At 35.1% G+C, this 17,787-nt stretch overlaps 1 protein-coding gene and 3 gene segments (V, D, J or C); 1 reads left to right on the top strand and 3 right to left on the bottom strand.

The window, feature by feature from the left end:
- Positions 1–2,549: 2,549 nt before the first annotated feature.
- On the bottom strand, positions 2,550–3,042 carry LOC107706299 (T-cell receptor alpha chain V region RL-5-like). The segment is given in 2 exon segments: positions 2,550–2,899; positions 3,003–3,042. Coding segments are annotated over 2 exon segments (390 nt in total).
- A 682-nt stretch (positions 3,043–3,724) lies between these two features.
- LOC107706298 (Ig kappa chain V-VI region NQ2-6.1-like) lies at positions 3,725–4,271 on the bottom strand. The segment is given in 2 exon segments: positions 3,725–4,035; positions 4,232–4,271. Coding segments are annotated over 2 exon segments (351 nt in total).
- Positions 4,272–4,531: 260 nt separating this feature from the next.
- On the bottom strand, positions 4,532–10,106 carry LOC107706297 (T-cell receptor alpha chain V region CTL-L17-like). The segment is given in 3 exon segments: positions 4,532–4,594; positions 9,665–9,978; positions 10,067–10,106. Coding segments are annotated over 3 exon segments (417 nt in total).
- Positions 10,107–16,012: 5,906 nt separating this feature from the next.
- Positions 16,013–17,787, top strand: part of LOC107706410 (inhibitor of growth protein 5-like) — a 5,896-nt gene continuing 4,121 nt past the window's right edge. Inside the window, exons 1-4 of the mRNA XM_016510126.1 lie at positions 16,013–16,254; positions 16,569–16,640; positions 16,741–16,907; positions 16,989–17,100. Of these exons, the coding sequence (XP_016365612.1) occupies positions 16,218–16,254; positions 16,569–16,640; positions 16,741–16,907; positions 16,989–17,100 (388 nt within the window). The 5' untranslated portion in view covers positions 16,013–16,217. The remainder of the gene's footprint in view (positions 16,255–16,568; positions 16,641–16,740; positions 16,908–16,988; positions 17,101–17,787) is intronic.

Raw genomic sequence — 17,787 nt, 5'->3', positions numbered from 1 at the left:
TAAAACTCGCGTTTGAATCGTCAGTGGCAAATTCTTTAAATATAAAAAATTTACTTACAGGCTGTGACTGGCCAGACTGTCCTTGCAAAGTTGGAACTGCCCCACTTTATAGAACAGCCTTTGAGCACAGACCCATTGTAGGGTAGTCTGCAGGTTCAGGAAACAGTCCAATGCGTCACACAGCGTCACACACTGCGGGCTAGAGTGAGGAACAGCCGGCGGTCTTGAGAACAGCGCGGCCGGCGGATTCGACGAAGGAGCGTCACCACATGTGACGACCCCGGGCTGGTGTTATGCAAATCTTCCCACAGAGCGACGTAGGTATGTTGGGGCGTGTTAGAACGAGCCGTTTTAGGAGGGCGTGGCTGACTCTTAACTTTTATAAAGAATATCTCTTTGGATTTAAGACTTTAGTCTTTGCAACTTTACAGATCTTCTTTATGCACCAAGAGCTTGTAACACTCCAAAGAGAAAGGAAAAATTGAAATCGCATCATATAACCCCTTTTTAATTAGATTCAGAAACATTTATAATCTTGTTTTGGGCCTGGCTCACTACAGTGTAGCATGCATCATGTGAAACACATTTATCTGTCCATCAGTGTTAAGTTACAAATAAATTCTAATTTAATAATTCTTTAAAACAAAAACAGATGAAACACATATTTAAGTTTCCATCATGCATCATAATCATTGTTCATGTGTTTGCAAGACAATTCTAATATGTACAGCCTTTCAATCAAGAAAACACGATGACATTATTAAAATTACATTGAAATCATGCAATTGATTAAATTATAATCAGTACAGTTATATTTAATTTCTGTGACCTTACAGGGAATAAGCAGTTTGAGGAATGGATGGGTGGATAATTTAAAATTGATTGCCTGATTATTATTGTAGTTCATTTGACTGTTACCTTCAGTATGACTTTAAATACAAAAAAATGCTTTTACATAATTAAAATTAAGTTGAAATCATGCAATTAAATAAAATTATTATCAATATAATATTACATTGCTGTGACCCTACAGAGGATAAGCAGCTTGTAGAATGGATAGACAATATTAAATTGATTGTTATTGTTGTTCATTTGACTATTACATTCAGTATGACTTTATTATAGCTTGTAAATTTCAAAAATGCTTATTGTGAAGAAATAATCTTGTGTGTTTATGTCTCTGTGTTTTTGTATGTGGTTTGACTTGAGTTTTCTCACTGTGGGCCTCAGAGCACAATAGTACACAGCAGAGTCAGACACATGTAGATTCTTGACAGTTAGTCGAACTGAATCTGCTGAAAGCTTAGAGTGAAATCTCTGTTGGAACTCAGTGCCATTATCTCCTCCATATTTGCTTCTCTTCAGGATATATTTAGGAAAGTCATTTGCTCTCTGGATGTACCAGAATAAATCTTCTTGTGTTGAATCTGTTTTATATTTATACTTTAATTCTACTAATCTTCCTTCAACTTCAGGTTTAAGAATATGTCATCTACATTACAATACAAAATATAAACAACTTACATGAATATGCAGCTGTATTAAATTGAAATTCATACCAAGAATGAATAGTGCGAAGAGAAATATATTCATCAACCTGTGTGACATGACTGTGTCTATGCTGAAGTCCAGATAAATCAGTGAATATGACAGTTTTGCTTTTGTTATTATAATAATAATCCAAGGAGGAGCTTGTGGAGACCAATGAAAGCTGCCTTATTATTAAATGTAATATTGAGCACCTACTGCCCTCTTCTGGTTCGCTGCAAGTATATTGCATATGTGGCATCTCAAGTTTAAGTCAAGTCACCTTTTTGTAATAAATACTGGGGTTCTCTCTTCAGATACTGTCCATACCAGAAAAACCAAACGTAATTGCTACTTGTACTATATGAGCAGCTCAACTTGACAATTTCCCTTTCTTTAGTGATTATTTCTGTCAATGTCAATGTTGTCTCCAGCCACCAAACCTGTTAACAATAAACACATATGAACAAATTTGAAATGTGAAAGGTTGACAAAATAATATCTCAAAAACTTTTCACAGCATTTTTACGAAATAAATAAATAAAACATTTAGAGTTTGAAGTTTTAAAACATCATGTAAACATCACTTAAATACACTTTAATTTGTTTCCACTTCCACAAATAATGTACCTGTTCCCCCAATGAGAATCAGTATGTAGCATCTGTCCATGTTCAATCAGATCAGCTCAGTTCTCTGTTGAGGCTGTCAGTGCTCTGAGCTGTAAGTCACTGCAGATCAGTCACAAACACACACAAGAACTTCCTGCTTTATAAAGGCATGGCCTAAATACTTGATGTCTTCGCATTTATCATTTTCATTTTTGACTGATGAAAATATGAAGAATATTTAGTATTTATAGTCTAGCTATTTTATTTGTTTAAAATGTAATCAGAATTTGGAACAAGCAGGAACTCCATGTGAATGTACAGTATGCACTATATACTGTATTACACATGAGAATCATTTGAGATAATTTAACGTTCATTTGCATTATTTCTTGCTGTCTTTTTTCTCCTGTCTCTCATTGTAACAGGTTTTTGTAGAGAGCTGGTGTGTTTCCTGTCACTGTGGGCTGCAGAGCACAGTAGTACAGAGCAGAGTCTGATACAGCAGCAGAGGAGATCTCCAGATGGTTTTGTTCCCTTTTTTCAACTTTAACAGAGAATCTTGGATCTACCTCAGACACCGCAGCTTCTTTTGCACTGGCAAAGGTGAGTACAAGAAATTCAGGTTTTGATCTTTCATACTGACGGTACCAGTGGAGATAATCTGAAGCTACAGGTGATTGACTACAGGACAATGTAATATCTGAACCCTCTTCATAAACAACATCAGTTTTGTTTGGTTTGATGACATTTCCAAAGACAACAGCTGAAAAAGAAAACATTTGTATAAGTACATTTGTAACTTTTTATAGATTTAAAGAAAACTTAAAAAAAAAATAATAATAATAATTAACCAAATAAATACACACCTGCTAAGGCACAGAACAGAATAACTGAATGAAGATCCATTGTTCACTCCTGAGAAGAGTCAGACTGAATAGTTTCTACCAAAGTCTCTGTCAGACATAATTAGATCATGTAAAATCCATGAACACTGAGTCCCTCCTCTCGGAGCCACATTACCTATAAGTTCTGTTAGGTAAGTTCAATTCTGTTGTTCATTGCTGTAGTTCCTAGTGAATGTCTGAGAACACTGCCACCTTGTGGCACATTATACCAGCATAATGTGTTACACATGATAATGCATTAGAATTTAAACTAAAAAAAAATGTGAACTTAAACTATGGACTACTTTTGTATGTATTTGATGTAATTAACAATTATAATTAACAAATAACTTTGAATTTCATATTTATTTAAATTACTTTTAATTTGTAGTTTTGCACATGTAGACTTGGATTCGGAAGCTTTTTATCAGATTATTTACCTATTAAATCTACTATAAATATTAATCACAGCTATACAGTTTACAGTTGCTCTCTTAGTCTTTGTCTCTATATATCATTCTATTTCGAGGACTTGATTTGAGATGTAACAAGAAGCTCAAAAGAAGCTCTTGGAATTTTTTTAACAGGCCTGATTCAACCTCACAGGTGTGACCACATATTTTATTATAGATTGTGGTTTTCACTAGATAGGTTCAAAGTGAAAAGAGCTTCAGGTTTTTGTACGGCATGTTTCATAATTTGTATCACTGGGCTCCAACTCTTAGAGCACAATAATAGAGAGCTGAATCTGACAGACGTACATCAGTAATAGTGAGTGCAGTGGATGTACGTGATGCAGCTGAATGAAACCGATCATCAGAGGTGTATTCATAATCTGACCTTTCCTTTTTGTATAATAAGAACTGCGGTTCTCTGTTGTGATACTGTCTGTACCAGTAAAGCCGAACATATTCACTACTTGTACTACATGAGCAGCTCAGCTTGACAGTTTCTGTTTCTTTAGAGGTTTTTTCTGTCCCTTTATCTGGCTCAATGTCATCTCCAGCCACCAAACCTGTCAACAATAAGAACATATGAGCTGATTTTTGATTTGGTGAAAGCAAAGTTGATAAAATAATATTTCAAACACATTTCTGGTCATGTTTTACAAAAATACAAATGACTAAAGCAATTTTAATAGCCTTTGTGGTTTGAGACTTGAAAACATAAATATTTATGTACAGAATTTCATTAATTAATAAATAATGTACCTGTTCCCACAATGAGAATCAGTATGTAGCATCTGTCCATGTTCAATCAGATCAGCTCAGTTCTCTGTTGAGGCTCTCAGTGCTCTGAGCTGTAAGTCACTGCAGATCAGTAACAAACACATATGGGAACTTCCTCCTCTCTGAACTTCCTGCTGAGGTTCATGATTGTCATTTAACTGTGCTAGATAACTACACTACTTTATTAGAGAATTAGATAATGTAGTACATATAAAGATTTGCATGAGTGTTTACATCAAAAGCACCATGAGGAGCATGTTATTTAAACCATTTTGATGGAGTTTAGATTCCACACTGTGCACAAAACAGTGCTGATGATGATGGTGCATTGGCCATGTAGTATTTCTACAAAGAGCAAAAAAAATTCAACTCAATAAGTGCCAGTATAAAGCCAACTATCGGCCAATGAAATATACTGCACACCTTACACTGGCCTTTACCCCCAAGGCTTTTAAGGCTATAATGGCTTAAATATTTGATGCCTATGTTTTTCACTTTGCCAGTTACCTCATATTTATTATGAGCATGGGAATATTAAGTAATGAAAACCTAAAGAATATGTAATTTTTATTTACAGGGTTATGTTTTCTGTTACATAATTTTAAATACTGTATATACATTTAAATTTTCAGTATAATTTGCACAATATAAATTTGTTACAATGTTGTAGTGTATCAAACACTTTTGAGTATTTTTAACTTTCTGAAAATATCTTTTTGCCGCTTTATTTCTTTTATAAAAAAATTCCTCCCTCAACCTCACGTACATGTTTGCAGTTATTATCTCACAGGTTTTGATTTGATTTTCATAATAAGAGCTTCAAAGTGAAAATGGCTTGTAGTTTTTGTACGACTTGTTTCATGTTTTGTATCACTGGACTTCAACTCTTAAAGCGCAGTAATAGAGAGCTGAATCTGACACAGTCACACTGCTGATAATGAGTTCAGTCAACATGCGAGAAGTGCTTGGACTGGAATCGAGGATCAGAGCTGTGCTTAGCACTGTTTGTTCGTGCTCCTTCACGTAATAAATATTGAGGTTCTCCATTAGGATATTGTCTGTACCAGTACAGACGTACATTTTCACTGTTTGAATCATATGAGCAGCTCAGCGTTACTGACTCTCCTTCTGTTTTGATGATTCTCGTCCCTTTATTTGGCTCAATTTTGTCCACAGCTGTCACATCTGCAAACATTTGTCTTAAGTTAAATGTTGTATATCAGTAAAGACAACTTTACAACTTTACTGGCCCTGCCACAAAAAAATAAAATAGTTTCTGTTATCATTGTTTTTGATCGGTTATCTTGTATTCTAATAAATAAGCTTATATGACACCAATATTTTAGATGCCAATTAAATTTGACAATTCTCTATTTCAATTTCGATATCACAGCAAAAATCACTAGCCAAAATAAACATAAATAAAAAGTTTAAACATTATTAAAGACAAGTGACAGCCAGTAAATAAGAACAAATGAACAAATTACAAGTAATAGCACAATTAAATATAGGCCTATAACACAAAAATAGTAATAAAATGATGCTTTATGTTATTATGTTTGTAGATGTTCAGGTACAGAAATTGAAAAATCACATATAAAATAACATTTGCATATTCTTCACTCTGTGTTGCACCTTGATTTTTCATAGCCATTTGAAATTAGAGGCGACCACTGCATTTTAACCATGAATTGAAAAAAAGTGCAATGTTTGATTTATATTAAACTGTATAATTTCAAAATCTGAAGCAAAAACAGAATAACCTGACTTTAGCTTTGTAAAATTATGCTACGTAAAACATCTGTATGAAACAGAAACGTCTCAGGTTATGTATGTAACCATGGTTCCTCGAGGGAACTGGTGCTGCCAACTCGAAATCTGATTGGTTAAAGCAACAGTTTCATTGCTATTGATTTAAGCTAACAGACGCCTGCGCTGTTGATTCTGAAGGCCTTAAGGCAGATTTCTTTGACCCTGGCAACACGATTGCTGAAATATGATTGGATAAAACCTCTAATATAAACATACAGTGCTGGAAGCAGTGCAACTAAGAGAAAAGCTATGAAATGAAGAGAATAGACTATTGGAAATAATTTAATACACATTCATGGAAAAATATATTAAACTAAATCAGTGATTCTGATAGTGTTTAGGCCAGCAGAGAAGGCTTTGCTGGCCCTGACCACTGATAACGTGCAAGATCACTTGAGCTACTGAGTTTGCTTGATGAGGTTTCTTTGACTCCTCCCTCTGACTTGGTTCATAGTTTATTTCTACACTCTTAAAAATAAAGGTGCTTCACGATGCCATAGAAGAACCTTTTTGTCTAAATGGTTCCATAATGAACCTTTAACATCGGAAGAACATTTCTGTTTGACAAAAGGTTCTTTGTGGCAAAAGAAGGTTCTTCAGATTATAAAAAAGTAAGAAAGAGATGGTTCTTTAAAGAACCTTTGACTGAATGGTTCTTTGTGGAACCAAAAATGGTTCTTCTATGGCATCGCTTGAAGAACCTTTTGAAGCACCTTTATTTTTAAGAGTGTACCTTTGTTGTGGTGGACAAGGGTAGACAAACCTTTTGTGCCCATAAACTCAAAATTAATTTTCTGGCTGTGTTAGTACTGTTTTCCATATTAATTCCACATTATAATTAATTAAGGTGCTTTAATTCTCATGATATCTGAACTTAATGTTTATCTGAAGTTTTATAACAGGCCTCAATGCAGGTGTTACCATGTTTTTTTATTACATTCAGGTCTGGATAGATTGTGGTTGTGATTGTGGTTTTCACTAGATAAGTTCAAAGTGAAAAGAGCTTCAGGTTTTTGTATGACATTCTTCATGTTTTGTATCACTGGGCTGCTACTCTTAGAGCACAATAATAGAGAGCTGAATCTGACAGACGTACATCAGTAATAGTGAGTTCAGTGGATGTACGTGATGCAATCGACTGAAATCGAGGATCAGAAGTGTGTGCATCACTCGCGGACCGTACGTTTTTGTTTAATAGATATTGTGGTTCTCCATTAGGATACTGTCTGAACCAGTAAAGATAAGTATAATCACTACTTGTACTACATGAGCAGCTCAGCTTGACAGTTTCTGTTTCTTTAGAGTTTTTTTCTGTCCCTTTATCTGGCTCAATGCTGTCTCCAGTCACCAAACCTGTGAACAATAAGCACAAATAAACTAATTTTTGAATCATGAAAGCAAGGTTGACAAAATACTATTGTAATTATCTAAAAAAAAAATTACCTGTTCCCACAATGAGAATCAGTATGAAGCATCTGTCCATGTTCAATCAGATCAGCTCAGTTCTCTGTTGAGGCTCTCAGTGCTCTGAGCTGTAAGTCACTGCAGATCAGTCATAAACACACACAGGAACTTCATCCTCTCTGAACTTCCTGCTGCTGTTCACTTTCATCCATATGGTGTAATGTATTTTGTATATTATTTGATTATGTGTGATAAATCTTTTCCCACCATTTTTATATGATTGTTCAAAACTACCAGAAAAAAACTCATATTGAATCTGTGTCATATATTGTGGATCTTCTTTCAACTTCAATCACATGTTTGTCTGGTTGATCAACCATATCCTCTGATCTGCACTTTGTAAAGGTTTATTTGTAAAACATAACAACATGAATATTAAATGTAAAACAATTGAAAATGCAGTTATAACTACCGGTGCGACTATAGTATAAATAGGCGCCGGGAGCACACATCATTCACTTCTTCGTCTGAAGCTTGCGTCCGCAGCATGGCAAGAAACTTAGAGGACGCAGTGTCTCGTTCCCTACTCAGGGAACCATGGTTACATAAGTAACCTGAGACGTTCCCCTTGTAATAACTTTGATTACTTAAATTTAATTTGTAAGAGAATTAATTATTATTATTTCATTCAGGTTTTGAGAGGACTAGGATCTGAAGATGCGAAGTCCACCTGATTAAACCGATTCCAAATTTGTTATTTTACACTTTAAATCAAGGGTCGTCCAGCGAGCCGTGACCTCAGTATATTTTAAGTTGTACAGTAAGAAAGTTATTTCCCTTAACCAGGAAATTAACGTTCTTAGAATTGACAAGACAGTTGACCCTGAGAGGTCAAGTAAATATCTACAGCGGATCTAAAATATTCATAATTAATTATAACTAGTTATGATTAATTATTCATATTTCCCATGAGCTGATTCGTTACAATGTAATTAACAATATTAGGATGATGCTTCGATTTTTGATCTCACATTGATTTTAAATATGTCATCTTTTTATCTGCTATTTTATGTATGTAGATTTGGATTCATTAGCTTTTTATTCGTTTATTTCTTTTCATTCACGTGTTGTTCAACTTATTACTTACATCTGCAGTTTACAGGTTCTCCTTTAATCTTTGTCTCTGTATCTCTTGCTTGTTCTAATTGGATTCAATAAGGAAAAGATTTTGTACAGTGTTCTTGTGTTTCCTGTCACTGTGGGCTGCAGAGCACAGATGTACACAGCAGAGTCTGATACAGCAGCAGAGGAGATCTCCAGAATCATAATAAGAGCTTCAAAGTGAAAATGGCTTGTAGTTTTTGTACGACTTGTTTCATGTTTTGTATCACTGGGCTTCAACTCTTAAAGCGCAGTAATAGAGAGCTGAATCTGACACAGTCACACTGCTAATAATGAGTTCAGTCAACATGCGAGAAGTGCTTGACTGGAATCGAGGATCAGAGCTGTGCTTAACACTGTTTGTTCGTGCTCCTTCACGTAATAAATATTGAGGTTCTCCATTAGGATATTGTCTGTACCAGTACAGACGTACATTTTCACTGTCTGAATCATATGAGCAGCTCAGCGTTACAAAATAACAACTCATAATAAGAGCTTCAAAGTGAAAATGGCTTGTAGTTTTTGTACGACTTGTTTCATGTTTTGTATCACTGGGCTTCAACTCTTAAAGCGCAGTAATAGAGAGCTGAATCTGACACAGTCACACTGCTAATAATGAGTTCAGTCAACATGCGAGAAGTGCTTGACTGGAATCGAGGATCAGAGCTGTGCTTAACACTGTTTGTTCGTGCTCCTTCACGTAATAAATATTGAGGTTCTCCATTAGGATATTGTCTGTACCAGTACAGACGTACATTTTCACTGTCTGAATCATATGAGCAGCTCAGCGTTACAGACTCTCCTTCTGTTTTGATGATGCTCGTCCCTTTATTTGGCTCAATTTTGTCCACAGCTGTCACATCTGCAAACATTAAGCACAATATTAACTCATTTTGTCTTACTTTAAACACTGTATATCGTTAAAGATATAAATTACAAGTGTTTTGAAAGAAAATCAATAAAATACCATCCAGTGTTTTATAGGTTTTTTAAAGTTGTTGCTAAAAGATCTGAAGTAATCATAAATGCCACTGTCACTGTGGGCTGCAGAGCACAGATGTACACAGCAGAGTCTGATACAGCAGCAGAGGAGATCTCCAGAATCACATGGATTTGTTCCTTTTTTGTTACTTTAACAGAAAATCTTGAATCTACACCAGATATCTCACTCTCTTTTGCAGTACTGTATGTGGCTACGAGAAATTCAGGTTTTGATCTTCCATACTGACGGTACCAGAAGAGATTTTCTGTAACCCCAGAGGAGGAATAACTGCAGGACAGAATAGCTTTTTGACCTTCATCAGCACCAACATCTGTTGTATCTGGACTGATGTTGTTTCCAAAGACAACAGCTGAAACAGAAGAGAAGTGGGTAGTATTTTAGAGAGATTTCAGATAATCAGTTAAAAAATCAATCCTTCTCTCAATAGATATACACACCAGTTGAGGCACAGAACAGAATAACTGAATGAAGATCCATTGTACAAGTGTTCACTCTGAGAAGAGTCAGCCTGAATCCTTTCAACCACAGTCTCTGTCAGACACATTAGATCATGTCAGATCTGTAAACACTTAGTCCCTCCTCTCTGAGTTGAATCATTCACACCTAGGTAACAAGAGCATGTGTTTTATATTGTAATTTAGTCTATGGTATACATATAATAAATAAACATTTGTATGTTTTATGTGTGCTCTAAATGCATCTAAGTGATTCCATAATATACACTACTGTTCAAAAGTTTGAGGTTGGTAATATATTTTTTTTTTTAAAGATCAGTTGTGTGTTAATTCTCTCAGTGCTCTGTGCTCTGACTGTGCGTTACTGAAGCTTTCTGCTGTTCAGTAATCAAGACATTCAGGAACTTCCTGATCTCTGTGAGCTTTGTACCTTCATTAATAGCATGTTTACTGGTGTGATATATGAAAAAAGACAACAACAAAAAATATGTCTGTGCTTTTCAGTCTCTATTCTTATAATATTAAAATATAGTATAAATATGACGAAAGTTGTTCATTGTAATTCCTTATTGAATGTCTGAGAACACTGCCACCTTGTGGCACATTATACCTACACAATCTCACATGATAATGGATTGATAGTCCATTTTTATATGGGTATACATATAGTAAATAAACATTTGTATGTTTTATGTGTGCTCTAAATGCATCTAAGTGATTCCATAATATACACTACTGTTCAAAAGTTTGAGGTTGGTAATATATTTTTTTTTTTAAACAGTCTTGAGTGTCACATGATCCTTCAGAAATCATTCTAATATGCTGATTTGATGCTCGATGCTCTAAAAAAATCTTATTATTATCAGTGTTGAAAATGGTTGTACTGCTTGATATTTTTGTCAAAACCATGATGCATTTTTTGGGGATTCTTTAATTAATAGAAAGTTTGAAAAGAACTTTGACATTTATTTGAGATTAGATTTTTTTAACTCTTTAGAATTTAAAAGTCTTTACTGTCAGTTTAATGCATCAAATATTTTTATATTTATACCCTGCAAATGAAGAAAGTTCTAAAATTGTCTCAGTTTCCACTGCATTTAATAGATACTGTAGAATGCTTCTAAAAAAATCATGTTCGCCAGATACTCGTTCATTATTTCAAATGAGTCAGGCTTTTCAGAATCTAAATGAACACACACACACACACAAAATGTGTGGTCAGCTTTAAAAATAAATATAAAGTTATTTGAACATGTATTTCTTGCAATTATTTCTTGCAACATAATCATCTGTTATTTAATTGCTCATATCAAAACAGTATTACTGTACACAATCTTTAACAATGTATCATTGCTTATCTAAATTTATTGTTTATGATATAACTATAGAACAAGAATATCAGCAGCATAGACTTTATTTGACCATATTACATAACTTCACAGTGTTTCTGCTCCTGTGTTTTTGTATGTGGTTTGTCTTGAGTTGTCTCACTGTGGGCCTCAGAGCACAGTAGTACACAGCAGAGTCAGACACATGTACATCTTGGACTGTCAGTGGAACTGAATCTGATGAAAGTTTAGAGTGAAATCTCTCCTGAAACTCAGTGCCAGTTTCTCCAGTTCCAAAATTGTCTCTTCTCAGGATGTATTTAGGAATATCATTTGCTCTCTGGATGTACCAGAAGAGATCTGGAGCTGCTGAAGCACTGCTGTATTTACAGTTTAATGTGACTGATTTTCCTTCCAATTCAGTCTGATGTCTTTCTGGCTGGCTGACTGTTTCTTCCCCTCTACATTCTGTAAACATATTAAATTAATTAAATACAAAAAAGTGACGCATCAGCTAGGATGACTTCTATAAAAATGCTCATGGATATGTAAAAATTGTATTACCATACCTAAATGAAGTACAAAAACAAGAAACAAATTCCTTAACCATTGCGACATGGTTTCCCTACTTGGACAGCTTAGTAGAAATCACCATCCACAGCTGGTTTGGTCTCTTTGAATGTATTTGATAACGCATGTAACTCCTCCCATCCTCAAAGTTGGCTGTGTGAAGTATTCTCTCTGGTACTGCCAGTTATTACAACACAGTCTCTAGATGTGTTTGCTCCAAACCTTTATATTGTGATTTAGTCTATGGTATACATATAGTAAATAAACATTTGTATGTTTTATGTGTGCTCTAAATGCATCTAAGTGATTCCATAATATACACTACTGTTCAAAAGTTTGAGGTTGGTAATATATTTTTTTTTTTAAACAGTCTTGAGTGTCACATGATCCTTCAGAAATCATTCTAATATGCTGATTTGATGCTCGATGCTCTAAAAAAATCTTATTATTATCAGTGTTGAAAATGGTTGTACTGCTTGATATTTTTGTCAAAACCATGATGCATTTTTTGGGGATTCTTTAATTAATAGAAAGTTTGAAAAGAACTTTGACATTTATTTGAGATTAGATTTTTTTAACTCTTTAGAATTTAAAAGTCTTTACTGTCAGTTTAATGCATCAAATATTTTTATATTTATACCCTGCAAATGAAGAAAGTTCTAAAATTGTCTCAGTTTCCACTGCATTTAATAGATACTGTAGAATGCTTCTAAAAAAATCATGTTCGCCAGATACTCGTTCATTATTTCAAATGAGTCAGGCTTTTCAGAATCTAAATGAACACACACACACACACAAAATGTGTGGTCAGCTTTAAAAATAAATATAAAGTTATTTGAACATGTATTTCTTGCAATTATTTCTTGCAACATAATCATCTGTTATTTAATTGCTCATATCAAAACAGTATTACTGTACACAATCTTTAACAATGTATCATTGCTTATCTAAATTTATTGTTTATGATATAACTATAGAACAAGAATATCAGCAGCATAGACTTTATTTGACCATATTACATAACTTCACAGTGTTTCTGCTCCTGTGTTTTTGTATGTGGTTTGTCTTGAGTTGTCTCACTGTGGGCCTCAGAGCACAGTAGTACACAGCAGAGTCAGACACATGTACATCTTGGACTGTCAGTGGAACTGAATCTGATGAAAGTTTAGAGTGAAATCTCTCCTGAAACTCAGTGCCAGTTTCTCCAGTTCCAAAATTGTCTCTTCTCAGGATGTATTTAGGAATATCATTTGCTCTCTGGATGTACCAGAAGAGATCTGGAGCTGCTGAAGCACTGCTGTATTTACAGTTTAATGTGACTGATTTTCCTTCCAATTCAGTCTGATGTCTTTCTGGCTGGCTGACTGTTTCTTCCCCTCTACATTCTGTAAACATATTAAATTAATTAAATACAAAAAAGTGACGCATCAGCTAGGATGACTTCTATAAAAATGCTCATGGATATGTAAAAATTGTATTACCATACCTAAATGAAGTACAAAAACAAGAAACAAATTCCTTAACCATTGCGACATGGTTTCCCTACTTGGACAGCTTAGTAGAAATCACCATCCACAGCTGGTTTGGTCTCTTTGAATGTATTTGATAACGCATGTAACTCCTCCCATCCTCAAAGTTGGCTGTGTGAAGTATTCTCTCTGGTACTGCCAGTTATTACAACACAGTCTCTAGATGTGTTTGCTCCAAACCTTATGAATACTGAAATTATCATAAAATGTGTTAGTGTTGCATATAAATAATTTTCCAAAAGGAATTCATATCCTAAATGCAATTTCATCTCCTTGATTTAATATACTACTCTGATTTGCATGTGACTCTTCCAAATGGATTCATTTAAATGTAACTTTTAAATGTTGCAATCCACCAAATAGGAAGTATTTTTGTTGACTGATTTTAGAAATAGAGGTAACAGGAGTTATTGTCTTATTGTTGAGTGTGTTTCTGTCGCTGTGGGCTGCAGAGCACAGTAATACACTGCAGAGTCAGACACACGCACATCCTTGATTGTCAGAGGAACTGATTTTGAAGATGTGTTGAGATCTGCATTAAATCTCTCCTTGAACTCCTCATTATTGCTGCTAGATCCAGAAAGTCTGATCAGCATGTATTTTGGGGATCTATTTGTCTTCTGTTGGTACCAGAGGAGATTTGGATATTGAGTGCTGGTAGCTTTGTAAGTGCAGTCAAGAGTGGCTGTTCCATCTTCATAAGCTGTCATAACTGGTTTGGACTGTATTACATTGTCCTGTGCTGTGCATCCTGTTCAATCAAACATAAATTATTGTACAAAGTGAACTTTATGATTTAAAAAAATGAAGAAAGTCAAAATACATACCTAGGATAAATGATGTCATAAAAAATAGATAGCACAGTTTCATCATTGCAGTGTTAAATATATGCTAAATAAAAGAGATATTCACTAGACTAGAGCTTACGTCTATGTCTTGTTTCTGCTTTCATCACTTACAAATGCTAAATACAAAACCTGGGAGGAGTCATTTACATATAGCTTTATCCTTATTGCCTTGCAGGGTATAGCCTACACTTATATCATATTATTTTTAACAGTACTATCGCTATTGGGCTTATTTCAAAGGCAAACTTTAAACACATAATCGGATTTAAAAGTAACTGTATCCCATTTGTATTCCATAAATGACAATGTAATAAAGGAGCTGTCTAGTCCAATAGGCTATATTTTCAACTCATTTTTTTGTTTGTTTTAGCCCTAAACCTAACTCTAATTTAACTTTTTTAACTCGAATATTGGGGTGACATGTCTGCATTTAGGTCTATGGTGTTGCAGTCCGACATCTCTAGTGTTTTTGCATGAGGACTGAATGTGATTTGGTCACAGTGGGTCTCAGAGCACCAATGCTGAGGATGACTTCAGGTCTCTGTTATCTCTACTTAAACTCTGTAGACACTCCATTAGACAGCTGTTTTTCACCATGTCCATTGTCCATGTGCAGTATTCATACAGAGAAATTGCTTAATAAAATCAATAGCCTATCAGTTATGCCATTTGTTTTATTTCACATGATAATGAGGCTCAGCCTGTCAGTTTAATAACTAAGACGACACTTCCACCTTGTGGTAAGTTCTGAACATCCCACATATCATCACCTTAGCCTTGGCCAAATACCCACACTTGCAGTCTTTGCACTTGACCACTTGATTACTTAAATGACGTATTTCCTGTATTTGGCTGAAGTCTTCAAGTGGGTGTGAAGACCACAAGTGTGTGTCGAACTTTTCATTACGTGATGGGACACACTTATAGTGTTGTAAAAATGCAAGTGTTTACAGAGATTTATTTTTATTTGAATTTGAAATACTTTGCATTTTAAAATCAACTTCTAAAGTCTGTTCAGTAGTACCTATAACATGACATAATTTTTAATTTGTGGTGCTTCTAATTAAATGATAAAAAGCAGTTGCAAATGTTGTACAAAATAAATATCACCACAACTCATCTTTGCACCAATAAAAGTAAAAACACTGTTTTTCTACCAAATTATTTGTAATATCTAATTATTATATAAATATTTAACTTACATTGGAAAGGTTTCCGTGACCTCTCGCGAGATCTCGGCAAAAAGTCTCACGATTTATTTCCAGAACATGATGCATGATGGGATACACTTAGCCTTGAATAGCGCTCTGGAGCGGTATTCGAGATAGTGTGGATTTAGTATCCATTAAGGGCACTGCACTTTGGCATTTTGAAGACATGGGACAGACTTGCACACTTACTTCCTGTCGCGCGCACGCGCTCTCAAGTGGCCAAGACTGCAAGTGTGGGTATTTGGACAAGGCTGTTGTCTTGTCCCTCACTTTTTTTTTAAACATTATCAAAAAAGACATAAGGTTGCAGTTAATATTAAGAAACCTACGACAGAGTATACGACATATTTAAAACCATATAAAACCCACCGAAATTCCCTGTATTGTCTTGTTCTTGAACTGCAACTCCACTGCAGTAGATGGCGATGTAGAGCAACTTGTTACTTCATGTACTACAGATGAAGATGTAACGCTCAAATATATGATATGTAAACCACGTGGACAGTCTTGTGTGTTTACTTTATAGTAGTTCGGTCAATCCTTTTCATATAAAAATCGAATAACCTACACAGAGACCCCAGAAAGGGAATTTCAGCGCGCGCTAAATAAACCATCGTACACGCCTGCAGTACAAAGTAGTAACAAGAATGGCGAAAGGAATGTATTTAGAGCATTATTTGGACAGTAAGTATTTTAAAAGGTATTCTTGAAAAACTTGTTGCCACATTTTAATTACTGCCTAGTTGAATGAAATGTGATGAATTCCTTTTGCAGCCTACTTGTGAGTTGAGGAGTTGTGTTTCAGCATTTGTCTTATGTGTTACGATAAAATGCTGAACTGTAACGTACATGACTGAGTGCTTGAATAATGTTTTGTATTTTATACCACCCTTGGTCAGTGTGTGAAGTTAACTTCCTGTAGCATAAGCATGCATGTTCTTTTTTCCTGCCATGTAAATACTGTTTGCACGATCTTTAATTCTAATCATTCACTCCAGGCATCGAGGGACTTCCCTGCGAGTTGCAGAGAAACTTCTCATTAATGGAGGATTTAGATAATAGAACTGAAGGTATGAATGTTTGCATCAGTATCATTTTGTTTTAGAGGCCATTACAGTTAACTTTTAAATTATGATTAATGAACAATTACATTCTTACTGTTGTTCACAGAGAAAAAAACAGAGATAAGTGAACTAGCTTCTGAGTATGTTGCAAAGGTTAGAAATTTGGCATCCGAGGAGCGTGCCCAGCATTTAAAGAAGATTGAAAATGCCTACAACAAATGCAAAGAGTACAGTGATGACAAAGTTCAGCTTGCAATGCAGATTTATGAAATGGTGAGATGCAGAGTCCTCGGTTTTATATTTGCATGTGCCATTTGATGCATCAAGCAAAAACAAGTCTCCTTGCATTTCCAGGTGGATAAACACATTCGGCGGTTGGATGCTGATCTTGCACGCTTTGAGAATGATCTGCAGGAGAAACTGGACACGGGGAGCATGGATAGCTCAGATGAGAAGCAGTCTCGAAGTAAGTCTTATTGTTCAGAATCTTCATGTACATATTATTACAGTTAATACAATGGGTTCCCACGCTTCTTGAAAGTACTTGAATTTCAGACATATGGATTCAAGGCCTGGAAAGTACTTGAAAACAAACATAGGTACTTGAAAGTGCTTGAATTAAATTTGAAATAAATTTTGTTTATGCAGGGATTAAAGTTTTCCAGTCTTCAGTGTCACATGATCCTTCAGAAATCATTCTAATATGCTGATTTGCTGCTTCAGAAACATTTCTGATTATTATCACAGGGTTCCCACGCTTCTTGAAAGTACTTGAATTTCAGACATATGGATTCAAGGCCTGGAAAGTACTTGAAAACAAACATAGGTACTTGAAAGTGCTTGAATTAAATTTGAAATAAATTTTGTTTATGCAGGGATTAAAGTTTTCCATCGCTATGACGGATTTCCGTCAATTGGAAAAAAATTAGGGGAAAAGAAACATGTTGTTGTTGTGCCGGCACACCAAAAATCATTCCCGGCCACGGCTGCTGCTTCTCAGTGACAACATAGTGACGCCGCTCGCATCATTCACAGTCGGGTTATTAGCAGAGAACACAGAGCAGGACTTGAATTTCGGCACGGGATTGCGGCTATTAATTACAATTGTACTCATTCCCGCAGGTTCCGTGCTTATAACGCGATGACAGATGAC

This window comes from Sinocyclocheilus rhinocerous, unplaced genomic scaffold (assembly GCF_001515625.1).
Source record: "Sinocyclocheilus rhinocerous isolate Xijiao unplaced genomic scaffold, SAMN03320098_v1.1 scaffold444, whole genome shotgun sequence".
NCBI lineage: Eukaryota > Metazoa > Chordata > Actinopteri > Cypriniformes > Cyprinidae > Sinocyclocheilus > Sinocyclocheilus rhinocerous.
Note: the sequence above shows the minus strand (reverse complement) of the source record. Positions and strands in the feature narration are given on the sequence as shown.